This window comes from Bison bison, unplaced genomic scaffold (genome assembly GCF_000754665.1).
Source record: "Bison bison bison isolate TAMUID 2011002044 unplaced genomic scaffold, Bison_UMD1.0 scf7180017864278, whole genome shotgun sequence".
Taxonomy (NCBI): domain Eukaryota; kingdom Metazoa; phylum Chordata; class Mammalia; order Artiodactyla; family Bovidae; genus Bison; species Bison bison.
The window spans coordinates 228,033-241,092 of NW_011494850.1; the positions used below are offsets into that span (position 1 = coordinate 228,033).

At 35.8% G+C, this 13,060-nt stretch overlaps 1 protein-coding gene across 1 annotated transcript in view; it reads left to right on the top strand.

Annotated features, from left to right (window-relative positions):
• Positions 1–7,298, top strand: part of LOC104995165 (chromosome unknown open reading frame, human C9orf85) — a 60,368-nt gene extending 53,070 nt beyond the window's left edge. Inside the window, exons 3-4 of the mRNA XM_010848891.1 lie at positions 6,514–6,627; positions 7,118–7,298. Of these exons, the coding sequence (XP_010847193.1) occupies positions 6,514–6,627; positions 7,118–7,262 (259 nt within the window). The 3' untranslated portion in view covers positions 7,263–7,298. The remainder of the gene's footprint in view (positions 1–6,513; positions 6,628–7,117) is intronic.
• Positions 7,299–13,060: the final 5,762 nt, after the last annotated feature.

A 13,060-nucleotide genomic window follows, 5' to 3' on the forward strand; every position in this document is an offset into this window, starting at 1 on the left:
CTATTTCCCATGAAGTGATGGGACCAGATGTCATGATCTTTGTTTTCTGAATGTTGAGCTTTAAGCCAACTTTTTCACTCTCCACTTTCACTTTCATCAAGAGGCTTTTGAGTTTCTCTTCACTTTCTGCTATAAGGGTGGTGTCATCTGCATATCTGAGGTTATTGATATTTCTCCCGGCAATCTTGATTAAATCAGTGGTTGGGCCTTTTTATTGCTGAGTCGTATTCCTTCAGGATGTATCAAAGTTGTTCATCTGTCCCCTGGCTCATGGTCATTTAGGTTTTGCTTATTTTTGGTGATTGTGAACTATCCTGCCATAAACATTCATATGCAGGGTTTTGTGTGAATGTATGGTCTCATTTCTCGTGAGTAAGTATCTAGTAGTCAGCTCACTGGGTTTATGTTAAGGGTATGTTTAGAATAAATTGTCCAACTATATTCCATAATGGCTGTATCATTTGCATTCTCAATAGCAGTGTGTGAGAGTTCCAGATGTTTAACATGCTTATCAATACTTAGGATTGTCAGGTTTTTTTTTCCCCCTTGAAGTCTTGCTTTGTTCTTTTTGAACCATAAGTGTGAATAGCTCTATCTCATTTTGATTTTAATTTGCATTTTTTGATGACCAATGATGCTAATCATCTATTCCTGTGCTCATTTTGCATCCTTATTTCTTTTTTTCTATACATATATTTAGCTCATGTTTTGATTAAGTTGTTTTGTTTCACTTATTACTGAATTTTGAGAATTCTTATATATTGTAGGTGCAAATCGTTGATCAGATATGGGTTTTACAAATATTTTCTGCCAAATTCTGACTTATGTTTTATCATTTAAGAGTATCTTAAAGTGGAGAAATGTTTTATTTTGGTGAAGATCTGTTTCATTTATCAGGATTTATTAATTATTATTTTCTTGTAGGTAAAAAATCTTTGGTTAGGATCACAAATACTTTTACTGTGTTTTCTTCTAGAAATTATGTAATTCTTGGTTTTATATTGGGTTTATGGTCCATTTTCTGTTAATTTTTTGTATATCCAACTGCTCTGTGGTCATTTGTTTAAAAGTCTCTCCTTTCTCCATTGAATTACCTTTGTACTATGTTGAAAATCAATTGATTATATATGTTAGAGTCTGTTCTGTCCTATTAATCTACTTTTCACCAGTACCACACTACCTTGATTACTACAGCTTTAAGATAAATCTTGAAATCCAGTCTTAAAAGTGTTCCCACCTTCTTTTTCTTTTTTCAAAATTGTTTCGGCTAATATTTTTCCTTTGCTTTTTCTTGTAACTTTAGAATCAGCTTGCCAATTTTATTTCTAATACTTTTTTGTTATATTCTGTGAGATTTTCCTACATAGACAGTGATTTTTTTAAAAAATGAAGACATGAAAATTCCCTGGTGGTCCGGTGGTTTGGACTTGGCTCTTTCACTGACATGGCCTGGGTTAAATCTCTGGTCAAGGAACTAAGATCCTACAAGCTGCATGGCACGGCCCAAAAATAAATAAATACAATTAAGTGATAAAAAATGAGGACAGTTTTATTTCTTGCTTTCCAATCTCCTGCCTTCAGTCTTTCCCAGCATCAGGGTCTTTTCCAATGAGTCGGCTCTTCTCATCAGAAGACCAAAGTATTGGAGCTTCAGCTTCAGCATCAGTTCTTCCAATGAATATTCAGGGTCGATTTCCTTTAGGATTGATTGGTTTGATCTCCTTGCTGTCCAACGGACTCTACAGAGTCTTTTACAGCACTGCACTTTGAAAGCTTCAATTAAGTTTTGTCAGATACTTTTTCTGCATCTATTTAGATAATCATGTGGGTTTTCTTTCTTAGAACATTGATTTGATGAGTTAACATTTATTGATTTTAATATAAAATCAGCCTTTAACATACTTGGATAAACCCCACTTGATCATGACTGAATCCTTTTTACATATTGCTAGATTTTATTTGCTAACAAAGTTTCATACCCATTTTTATTACCAATAGTCATCTGAAATTTTGTCGTTATCTTGATGTTAGGGTCTCATCAAGTGAGTTGGGGACTGCTTCTATTTTGTTTTCTAGAAGCAGTTGTATACAAAGGAAATGGAAAACCACTCCATTGTTCTTGCCTGGAGAATCCCGGGGGCGGGGGAGCCTGGAGGGCTGCCATCTATGGGGTTGCACAAAGTTGGACACGACTGAAGTGATTTAGCAGCAGCAGCAGCAGTACTATCTTTTAAATGTTAGTAGTTCAGTTCAGTCGCTCAGTCGTGTCCGACTCTTTGCAACCCCATGAACCACAGCACGCCAGGCCTCCCTGTCCATCAGCAACTCCCGGAGTCCACCCAAACCCATGTCCATCGAGTCCGTGATGCCATCCAGCCATCTCATACTCTGTCGTCCCCTTCTCCTCCTGCCCTCAATCTTTCCCAGCATCAGGGTCTTTTCAAATGAGTCAGCTTTCTGCATCAGGTGGCCAAAGTAATGGAGTTTCACCTTCAACATATGTCCCTCCAATGACACCCAGGACTGATCTTCTTTAGGATGGATTGGTTGGATCTCCTTGCAGTCCATGGGACTCTCAAGAGTCTTCTCCAACACCACAGTTCAAAAGCATCAATTCTTCGGCACTCAGCTTTCTTTACAGTCCAACTCTCACATCCATACATGACTTCTGGAAAAACCATAGCCTTGACAAGACAGACCTTTGTTGGCAAAGTAATGTCTTTGCTTTTCAATATGCTATCTAGGTTGGTCATAAATTCCTTCCAAGGAGTTAGCGTCCTTTAATTTCATGGCTGCAGTCACCATCTGCAGTGATTTTGGAGCCCAGAAAAATAAAGTCAGCCACTATTTCCACTGTTTCCCCATCTATTTCCCATGAAGTGATGGGACCAGATGCCATGATCTTCATTTTCTGAATGTTGAGCTTTAAGCCAACTTTTTCACTCTTCTCTTTCACTTTCATCAAGAGACTCTTTAGTTCTTCTTCGCTTTCTGCCATAAGGGTGGTGTCATCAGCATATCTGAGATTATTGATATTTCTCCCGGCAATCTTGATTCCAGCTTGTGCTTCCTCCAGCCCAGCATTTCTCATGATGTACTCTGCATAGAAGTTAAATAAGAGAGGTGGACAATATACAGCCTTGACGTACTCCTTTTCCTATTTGGAACCAGTCTGTTGTTCCGTGTCCAGTTCTAACTGTTGCTTCCTGACCTGTATATACATTTCTAAAGAGCCAGGTCAGGTGGTCTGGTATTCCCATCTTTTCAGAATTTTCCAGTTTGTTGTGATCCACACAGTCAAAGGCTTTGACATAGTCAATGAAGCAGAAATAGATGTTTTTCTGGAACTCTCTTGCTTTTTTGATGCAAAAAGCAATTTGATCTCTGGTTCCTCTGCCTTTTCTAAAACCAGCTTGAACCCTTACAAATAGCTGTGAAAAGAAGAGAGGTGAAAGGCAAAGGAGAAAAGGAAAGATATACCCATTTGAATGCAGAGTTCCAAGGAATAGCAAGGAGAGATAATAAAGCCTTCCTCAGTGATTAATGCAAAGAAATAGAGGAATACAACAGAATGGGAAAGACTAGAGATCTCTTCAAGAAAATTAGAGATATCAAGGGAACATTTCATGCAAAGATGGGCTCAATAAAGGCAGAAATGGTATGGATCTAACAGAAGCAGAAGATATTAAGAAGAGGGCAAGAATACACAGAAGAACTGTACAAAAAGATCTTCATGATCCAGATAATCATGAACGTGTGATCCGTCACACTCAGCTAAAGCCGGGCATCCTGGAATGTGAAGTCAGGTGGGCCTTAGGAAGCATCACTACGAACAAAGCTAGTGGATGTGATGGAATTCCAGTTGAACTATTTCAAATCCTAAAAGATGATGCTGTGAAAGTGCTGCATTCAATATGTCAGCAAATTTGGAAAACTCAGCAGTGGCCCCAGGACTGGAAAAAGTCAATTTTCATTCCAATCCCAAAGAAAGGCAATGCCAGAGAATTCTCAAACTCGCGCACAATTGCACTCATCTCACATGCTAGTAAAGTAATGCTCAAAATTTTCCAAGCCAGGCTTCAGCAATATGTGAACTGTGAACTTCCAGATATTTAGTAGAATTTAGCAGTAAAGCCATTTGTGCCTAGAGTTGTCTTTGTTGGAGAGTTTTTAAAGATTATAAAGTTTTTCTTTAATGGCTAGGGTTTTTAGATTATCTGTTTCATCTTAAGCAGGTTTTTATACTGCCTTTCCAGAAATTTGTCCATTTCAATAAAGTGGTTGGATTTATAGGCATAGCGTTGTTAGTAAATTTTTCTTATTCTTTTAATATCTGTTGCATCTATAGTGTTGTTCCCTTGTTCTTTCCTGAAATTGGTTTATTGCGTTCTCTCCTTTTTTATCTTGGTCTGTCTGGTTATATGTTCATGAATTACATTAATCTTTTCAAATAGCCTGCTTAGAGTTTTATTGGTTTTCTTTTTTTTCTGTTTTTCAGTTTCATTGATTTCTGTTCATATTGATATTGCTTTGAGTTAATTTACTGTTCTTTTTTTGTTTTCTTAAGGTGGAAGTTTGGATAGTTCTTTTGCCTAATATAAACATTTAATTATATAAATTTCCCCAGAATGTCTTTTTAGCTCTATTCCACAAATTTTGATGCTATATTTCATTATTATTGAATCAAAACATTTTCTAATTGCTCTTGAGACTTCCTCTTTAACCTATAGGTTGTTTAGAAGTGTTTTAATTTCTGTATATTTGGATATTTTCCAGATGTTTTTCTTTTACTGATTTCTAGTTAATTTCATTGTGGTAAAAGAATATACCTTATATAAACTTTGGTTTTTGTTCTTAATTCATTGAGGTTGGTGTTATAATTCAGAGTATAGTCAATTTTAGATTCTGTTCCATGTGTGCTTGAAGAGACTATATTGCTCTTGTTAGGTGGAGTGTTCTATAAATGTCAGTTTGATTGATAGACTCTGTCGACCAGGTGTTGTATAGTTTTGCTGCTTTTTGTCTACTCATTGCTTCACTTATAAACAGAGAAGCATTGAAGTCCACAGTTTTAATTGTGGATTTGTTTGTTTCTCTTTTTGGTTCAATGGTTTTGCATCAGTTATCTCAAACCCTGTTTTTAGGTGCATAAATAAATAAGATATTGCATACTTTGGGAAAATTGATTCCTTTATTGTCATGTAATAGTCTTTCTTAAGCTTAACAATTTTTTTTTCTTTGCTTTGAAGTCAATTTCAATAATAATGTAGTTACTCCAGCTTTCTTCTGATTAGTGTTTGCATGTTTTGTTTCATTTTTTTCCTTTCCTTCTACTTTTAACTGTATACAGGCATATCTCAGAGATATTGGGGGTTTGATTCCATGCCACCTCAGTAAAGCAAATACTGCAATAAACTGAGTCACATGAATTTTTTGGTTTCCCAGTGCATATAAAACTTACATTTGTACTATACTTTAGTCTATTAAGTATGCAGTAGCATTATGTCTAGAAAAATCAATGAGCACTTTATTTTAAAAATACTTTATTGCTAGAAAATGCTAACCATCATCTGAGCCTTCAATGAGTCATAGTCTTTTTGCAGTAGTAACATAAAGATTACTTATCTTAGATCACTGTAACAAATATAATAATAATAATTTAAAAGTTGAAATATTGCAAGAGTAACCAAAATGTGACACAGAGGCACAAAGTGAGCAAATATTGGAAAAAATGATAATGATAGACTTGCTCAACAGAAGGCTGCCACAAACGTTCAATTTGTATAAATAAATAAATGCAGTAGCTGCAAAGTAAAATGAGGTATACCTTTTTACATTTAAAGTAGATTTCTTGTATCTTGTATCTTTCACTCCATGTTTTTTTTAATTTCTAATATTTCCATTTGTCTTTTTAAAAGCAAATTTATTAAGGTTTAATTCACATACTGTATAGTTCATCCATCTAAAGTACATAGTTTAGCAACTTTTAGTATGTCATAGAGTTGTATAACTCAGTTTTTTTATAACACATCAGTTTTTGAACATTTTCTCATCTCAGAAAGAAACCTTATACCTGTTAGGATTCAGTCTCCATTCCCTCTCCCCAACACCAACAGTCTCCCCTCCCTTGTTTTCTGTCCCTGTAGATTTACTTATTTTGGACATTTCATGTAAATAATCAAATAATATCTAGACTTCTGTGACTGGTTTCTTTCACTTAGGAATTTTTTTCAAGCATGTTGTAACATTTATCGGTGCTTAATTTTTATTAATAAATAATGTTCCATTGTAAAGATATGTATTCTTATTTATCCATTAATCAATGTTAAGTACTATTGAGTTGTCAGCCGTTGTCTAGAAATGCTATATAATTAAGCTAAAGTGACATATGAGAGAAATACCTTAAGAGTTTGAGGCTTTTCAGCTATACACTTAGCCACACCCCCTTATTTCACTAAATAAATCTTAGACAATTAGTAAAAATTAAGATTTTATTTTCTTTTCCATTTTTAGTGTTAAATGTTTACAAAAGACAGTGAAGGATTCTTATCATATAATGTGTAGACCATGTGCCTGTGAACTTGAAGTTTGTGCCAAGTGTGGAAAGAAAGAAGATGTTGTTATTCCGTGAGTATTTCTTTTTATGTTTGGGATTTACTCTTTTAGTAAATGATATGTGAATTTTCTTTTAAGGAAACGTTGAGTAGCTCTGAGAATCTTAAGATACAGTATATCGCAGTAATGTAGACTTTTTCTACCCAATAGGAAAAAAAAATCTTAATTATTCAGTGTTTCTATCATAATGAAAGCAAAACATCATTTTTAGGAAATTAAAATATTTACCTGTGAGAGTCACATTTATTATACATTACTAAAGAATTATTCATTGTATAACTTCTTTTCTTTAATGGACAGCACAAATTAATTTGTTTGATCATGCTTTATTGACAGCAGTATTATAATTGGTTGGTTCTTCAATTAAGTTAATCTTCAAGGATCTTTTCCTTTTTATTTCATTAAGCTCTTTATTAATCAAGAAGTGTAGTGTAAAAGTCTTTTCAGTCTACAAAAACAATGCAATCTTGAGAAATAAGAGGTTTTTTTCTTCTATCTTTAGGTTTAATAAAGAACCAGAAAAGACAGAAAATGTTGAAAATAATTTACGTTCCAGCCATAGAAGAAGCTGCAGAAGGAATGAAGTAAATGATGATGATTTAGATTTTGATATTGATTTAGATGACACAGAAGAAGAAGACAATTAATATAACTATATTAAAAGTCAGTTTTAAAACATGAAATTCTGACCATCCTTTAAAAAATTTTTTTTCACTCTTCATTTTTGGCTGTGCTGGGTCTTTGTTGTTGCACGAACTTTTCTCTGGTTGCAATGAATGGGGTCTTTCTCTAGTGGCAGTGCTCAGGCTTCTCACTGCAGTAGCTTCTCTTGTGGAGCGTGAGCTTCAGTAGTTGTAGCATGTGGGCTCTAGAGCACAGGCTCAGTAGTTGTGGCTCATGGACTTAGTTGCTCCCCAGCATGTGGGATCTTCCCAGACCAGATCAAACTCTTGTCTCCTGCATTGGAAAGCAGATTCTTCACCACTGAGCCACTAGGGAAGCCCTCTGAACATCTTTGAGAGACATGGTAGTGCTTAGTCACTCAGTCATGTCCAGCTCTTTGCAACCCCAATGAACGGTAGCCCCCAGGCTCCTCTGTCCTTCGATTCTCCAGGCAAGAATACTGGAGTGGATTGCCATTTCCTCCTCCACGGGAATCTTCCTGACCCAGGGAACAAAAATTGGTCTCCTGTATTGCAGGCATATTCTTTACCTTCTGAGACTTTGAGGGTTTAAAAAAAAAAAAAAACTGTGGAATCCTAGTAAGAATATTGGAAATACCTATAGAAAATACATGGACAGTATGAATTGTGTATGATATTTGAATAATGATAAAACTTTTTTTTTTTAAATGATAAAACTTTTATCCAGAGTTTTTTTATAATACATTTTAAAGTAGTGTATGCTAGTATTATCTGCCGAAATGAGTATTGGAGTATCATATTGCAGTTTATGAAAATTATTTAGAAGAATACACTATCTAGTATCAAACTAAACAAGATTCAGAATTGATGGTTGTATAAGAACTATCTCATGGAAAAATAAAATGACATTCTTATGTTGCTAGCCTCAAAAACTAGTCTTAAGGAGGTATCTTTTGATAGACTGATCTCAGGTAAACGTCCCAAATTTTAAAAAGCCTTCTTGCTTATGCTTGCTTATTATAAAGCAAAAGTTTATTATTTTTAATAGTAATGTTTAACAAATCAATTCAGTCAGTCATGTCCGACTCTTTGCAGCAAACTCTTTGCAGTTGTGTCCGACCCATGGACTGCAGCAAACCAGGCTTCCCTGTCCATCACCAACTCCCAGAGCTTGCTCAAACTCAGATCCGTTGAGTTGTTGATGCCATCCAACCATCTCATCCTCTGTCTTCCCCTTCTCCTCCTGCCCTCAATCTTTCCCAGCATCAGGGTCTTTTCCAATAAGTCAGTTCTTCGCATCAGGTGGCCAGAGTATTAGAGCTTCAGCTTCAGCAGCAGTCCTTCCAATGAATATTCAGGATTGATTTCCTTCAAGATGGACTGGTTTGATCTCCTTGCAGTTCAAGGGACTCTCAAGAGTTCTCCAACACCACAGTTCAAAATCATTAATTCTTTGGCACTCAGCTTTCTTTATCAGGGCTTCCCTGATAGCTCAGTTGGTAAAGAATCTGCCTGCACTGCAGGAGACCTGGGTTCGATCTCTGGGTTGGGAAGATCCCCTGGAGAAGGGAAAGGCTACCCACTCCAGTATTCTGGCCTGGAGAATTCCATGGACTATATAGTCCATAGGGTCGTAAAGAGTCGGACACAACTGAGCAACTTTCACTTTCAGTTTCTTTATAGTCCAACTCTCACATCCATACATGACTATTGGAAAAACCATAGCTTTGACTAGATGGACCTTTGTCAGCAAAGTAATATCTCTGCTTTTTAATATGCTGTCTAGGTTGGTCATAGCTTTTCTTCCAAAGAGCAAGTGTATTTTAATTTCATGGCTGTAGTCACCATCTGCAGTGATTTTGGAGCCCAAGAAAATAAAGTCTGTCACTGTTTAACAAATACATAGCAATTTTTCTTTGAAAGTGTTTTTATGTATTTTATTACACTATTTTTACATTTTTTCTCGTGAAATTTACATATAGAAAAAATGCATAAAATATGTATAGTTTAATAAATAATTATAAACACATATCATCTTTCTACTTTGAAAATGCACAAACCTAAAAAGTAGCAATGTAGTACAATGAACCTTTGTATACTCTTTGCTTAGATTTATAGTTAACATTTTGCCATACTTTCTTTATATTTGTATAGATATATGTGGATATATTTTTTATTTGCTGACACAGTTGAAAATAAGTGTCAGGCACTGGTTTTGAAGTTTATGTGAACAGACTTATACTATGCCTGTTAGTTTGTATCTGTTCTTATTTCTTCATTATGAAATGTGTGAGATTGATCCATGTTGTTGCAAGAGCTCTAATTTTGTTAGTTTTACCTTAGTGTTTTTTCTATTGTATTTACATACCACAATTTATCCCCTCTAATAATGAGGGACATTTGAGTTATTTAAAAATTTTCCTATTACAAACAATACTGTTTCTTGGTATAAATGTCTTATTTCTTGCTACATTTTTTAAGTATGTAATAGAAGAAGATTGAAATGTTTTTTGGTGTACTTGTTTCTCACTGCTGTCGACTAAAAAAATATACTCACAATCTGAAAGTAGAGAGTTATTTTATTTGGTGGGAATGTTTAGGACTCCAAGCGTGGGAGACAGCATCTCAGTAGCTCTGAGAAAACTGGTCCAAGAAGGCAGGAGGGTAGTCAGGCTGTATACAAGTTTGCAACGAAGAGAGCAGGTAGTCTTGAACATCAAAGATCAGGTATCATGTTAAGGAATTTAGCATTCTCTGGAAAGGTGCAAGCCTCGGGGCTCATGGAATTTGTTCCTTTCAAATGCACCTCAGATACCTGGGCCCAGTCCTGTCCCCTAGTTCACCTGGCTTCTTGCATTCCCTCAGCTCCTCAGCAGTCAGTTGGAGCTGGCAGCATCCTCCTGATCACAGCCTGGGGCGCTCGAATTCACTTTTGGAGGCCCGAAACCACTGACGGCTGTGGCATTTTTTATTGATTAATATGACAAGAAATATTTTCATTTCACACTACATTTTCTGTTAGGTATATCTAGCAGTGGTAGAGGACATAGGTATATACATGTTCACTATTACATGTGCTACGTAATGCTGTCTTTCCAGAAGGATTATTACCTCCCTTCCCTCTAGCAATGTATTAGAGTTCCTGTGCAACCTTTCCAACACTTGGTATCATACTGTTAACATTTCTGTCAATTTGATGTGTGTGCAACATATGCCTTCATCTTATTAATTTGTATTTCTCTAATTACTAATAAGCCTGAGCCCCCTTTAATTTTTTTTTTTAAATCATTTATTTGTTTTAATTTTGCTGCACTGTGTCTTAGTTGCTGCATGTGGGATCTAGCTCCTTGTCCAGGGCTCGAACCCAGGCCCCCTGCATTGGGAGCGCAGAGTCTTAGCCACTGGACCACCAGGGAAGTCCCCCCCTTTAATGTTTATTGACTATTGACTTTTGGATAATTGATGATATTAAGGAATCGTTTAATTAATGGTAAAGCATGATGTTATTTGAGCAATACATATTGAAATATTAAAGGGTGTATGGTCAATTTACTTTAAAATATTTTAGTATAAAAAAGTAAAGATACAGAGTACATTTCAGTGATATCAAAACTATGTTTCTTAGGAATAAATTTTAAAAACATTCAAGAACTCTTGACAAAAATTAAAATCTTATCAAGACATTAAAATTAAATGGAGACATAAATGGAAAAAGATAAAAATAAATGAAGGGAGATCTCATGTTTGTGATATAGAAGCCTTTAAGTTTACAGTCTACAGAAATTTTTTCTACCATAAATTTGTGTGGCTTACCTTTTGTAAATTTGTTTTCTGAACTGTGTAACTTTTGTGGTTAAAGAGCCAACTTAATTATTATTAGACCTAGCATAAATTCTTTCCCATGTGATTAAGTATAATTCCTCAGATTACCTTTCTGAGAGAGAAGTTTAACAAAGAGCATCACCCAGTGACATATACTAATATCTGCATTTCATTCTTCAATGCTAGGAAAAGTTTTATTTTTTTCAACAGACAAATTTAATTGTTACATTTAGTTCATTTACATATCTTTAGATAGTATCCTTTCTAATCTAAAAGTTATTTTTATTGGAACTCAGTATGGATCTAATCCTGGCTCTGCCACTTACTCTAGCTGTATGACTTGATACCAATTAATTAATCTTTCTGTGCCAACTAGGAGAGCACTAAACAACTGATATTATTATTGCTACTGTGATTTTTATATATGTATTAGTACTGAATTAGTAATTACTGGAAATGAAATAATTAGTAATGAAGATGTCAATTTGGTTGTTTGCCTACATTCTTCAAAAGAGTTATATATGTATTCCATATATATGTATATAAATATCAAATGCAGAATGTTAGAAGGTGAAAAGTTCTATGGAAGAAAGGCATGGTAGGGTGATTGGAAGTCTAAGGGCACAGATGGGGTGGGAGTGAGGGTGCACAAGTGGATGGAAGTGTTGATTTTTAAATAAGGTGCCTAGAAAAACATGTTGGGGAAGAATGTTCCAGGAAGAAGAAACAGCCACTGCAGAGCCTCTAAAGCAAGACTGTGCCAGGTGTGTTTAAGGAACAGCAAGGACTGAGTTATTAAGTTGGAGAGTTGAAAGAGATAAGATCAGGAAAGTAATGGGAGGCCATATTATATGCAACCTGTTTTTCTTTGTTTTTCAGTCGTTTAACTGATTTCTAAGGTATGGAATTTTTTTAGTTTTATTGAAGTATAGATGATTTACACAGTTGTGTTAATTTCTACTTTCCAGTAAAATGACTGTTATCTATATATTCTTTTTCATATTCTTTTCCAGTACAGTTTATTATAGGATATTGAATATAGTTTGCTGTGAAAAGGAAGTGTTGCTAGTATGCCTTTATTTATTTACTTATTTGGCCATGAGACTTGCAGGGTCCTAGTTCCCTGACCAGGGATTGAACCTGTGCCTCCTGCAGTGGAAGTGTGGAGTCCCAACCACTGGACCACCAGGGAATTTCTGCTAGTATACTTTTAAATCCACCTCAGTTCAGTTCAGCCGCTCAGTCGTGTCCGACTCTTTGCCATCTCGTGGACTGCAGCATGCCAAGCTTCCCTGTCCATCACCAACTCCCAGAGCTTGCCCAAACTCATGTCTGTCAAGTCGGTGATGCCATTAACCATCTCATCCTCCGTCATCCTCTTCTCCTGCCTTCAATCTTTCCTGGCATCAGGGTTTTTCCCAGTGAGTCAGTTCTTTGTGTCAGGTCAGATACTGAATTTTGCAGTTTCAAAGTGTTCATTTCATTCTTCTTCTAAATGTTTAAAAACTGAAATGTTCTGTTCTACCTCTCTTCTACATCTTTTTCTCTATTATTTTAATGATTTAATCACAGTTGCTTTGAAGTCCTTATTTTTTCTTGCTTTTATTGATTATTTTATCTCTTGGTTATTGGTCATTCTTCCCAGCTTTGCATATCTAATAATTTTTATTGTGTGCTAGCAATTGTAGATGGCACATTATAGACTTCTTCTGAAAAGTAAACTACTGCCGATCACCTGCTGCTGCTGCTGCTGCTGCGTCACTTCAGTTCTGTCCGACTCTGTGCAACCCCATAGACAGCAGCCCACCAGGCTCTGCCATCCCTGGGATTCTCCAGGCAAGAACACTGGAGTGGGTTCCCATTTCCTTCTCCAAGCCAATCACCTGGATCCCTTCAAAACTTGGGTTTAAGCTTTATTAGGGGTAGTCTGTTTCAGTTTGATGCTTATTCCTGTCTCTTTCCCCTCGAGTTTTGTCTTT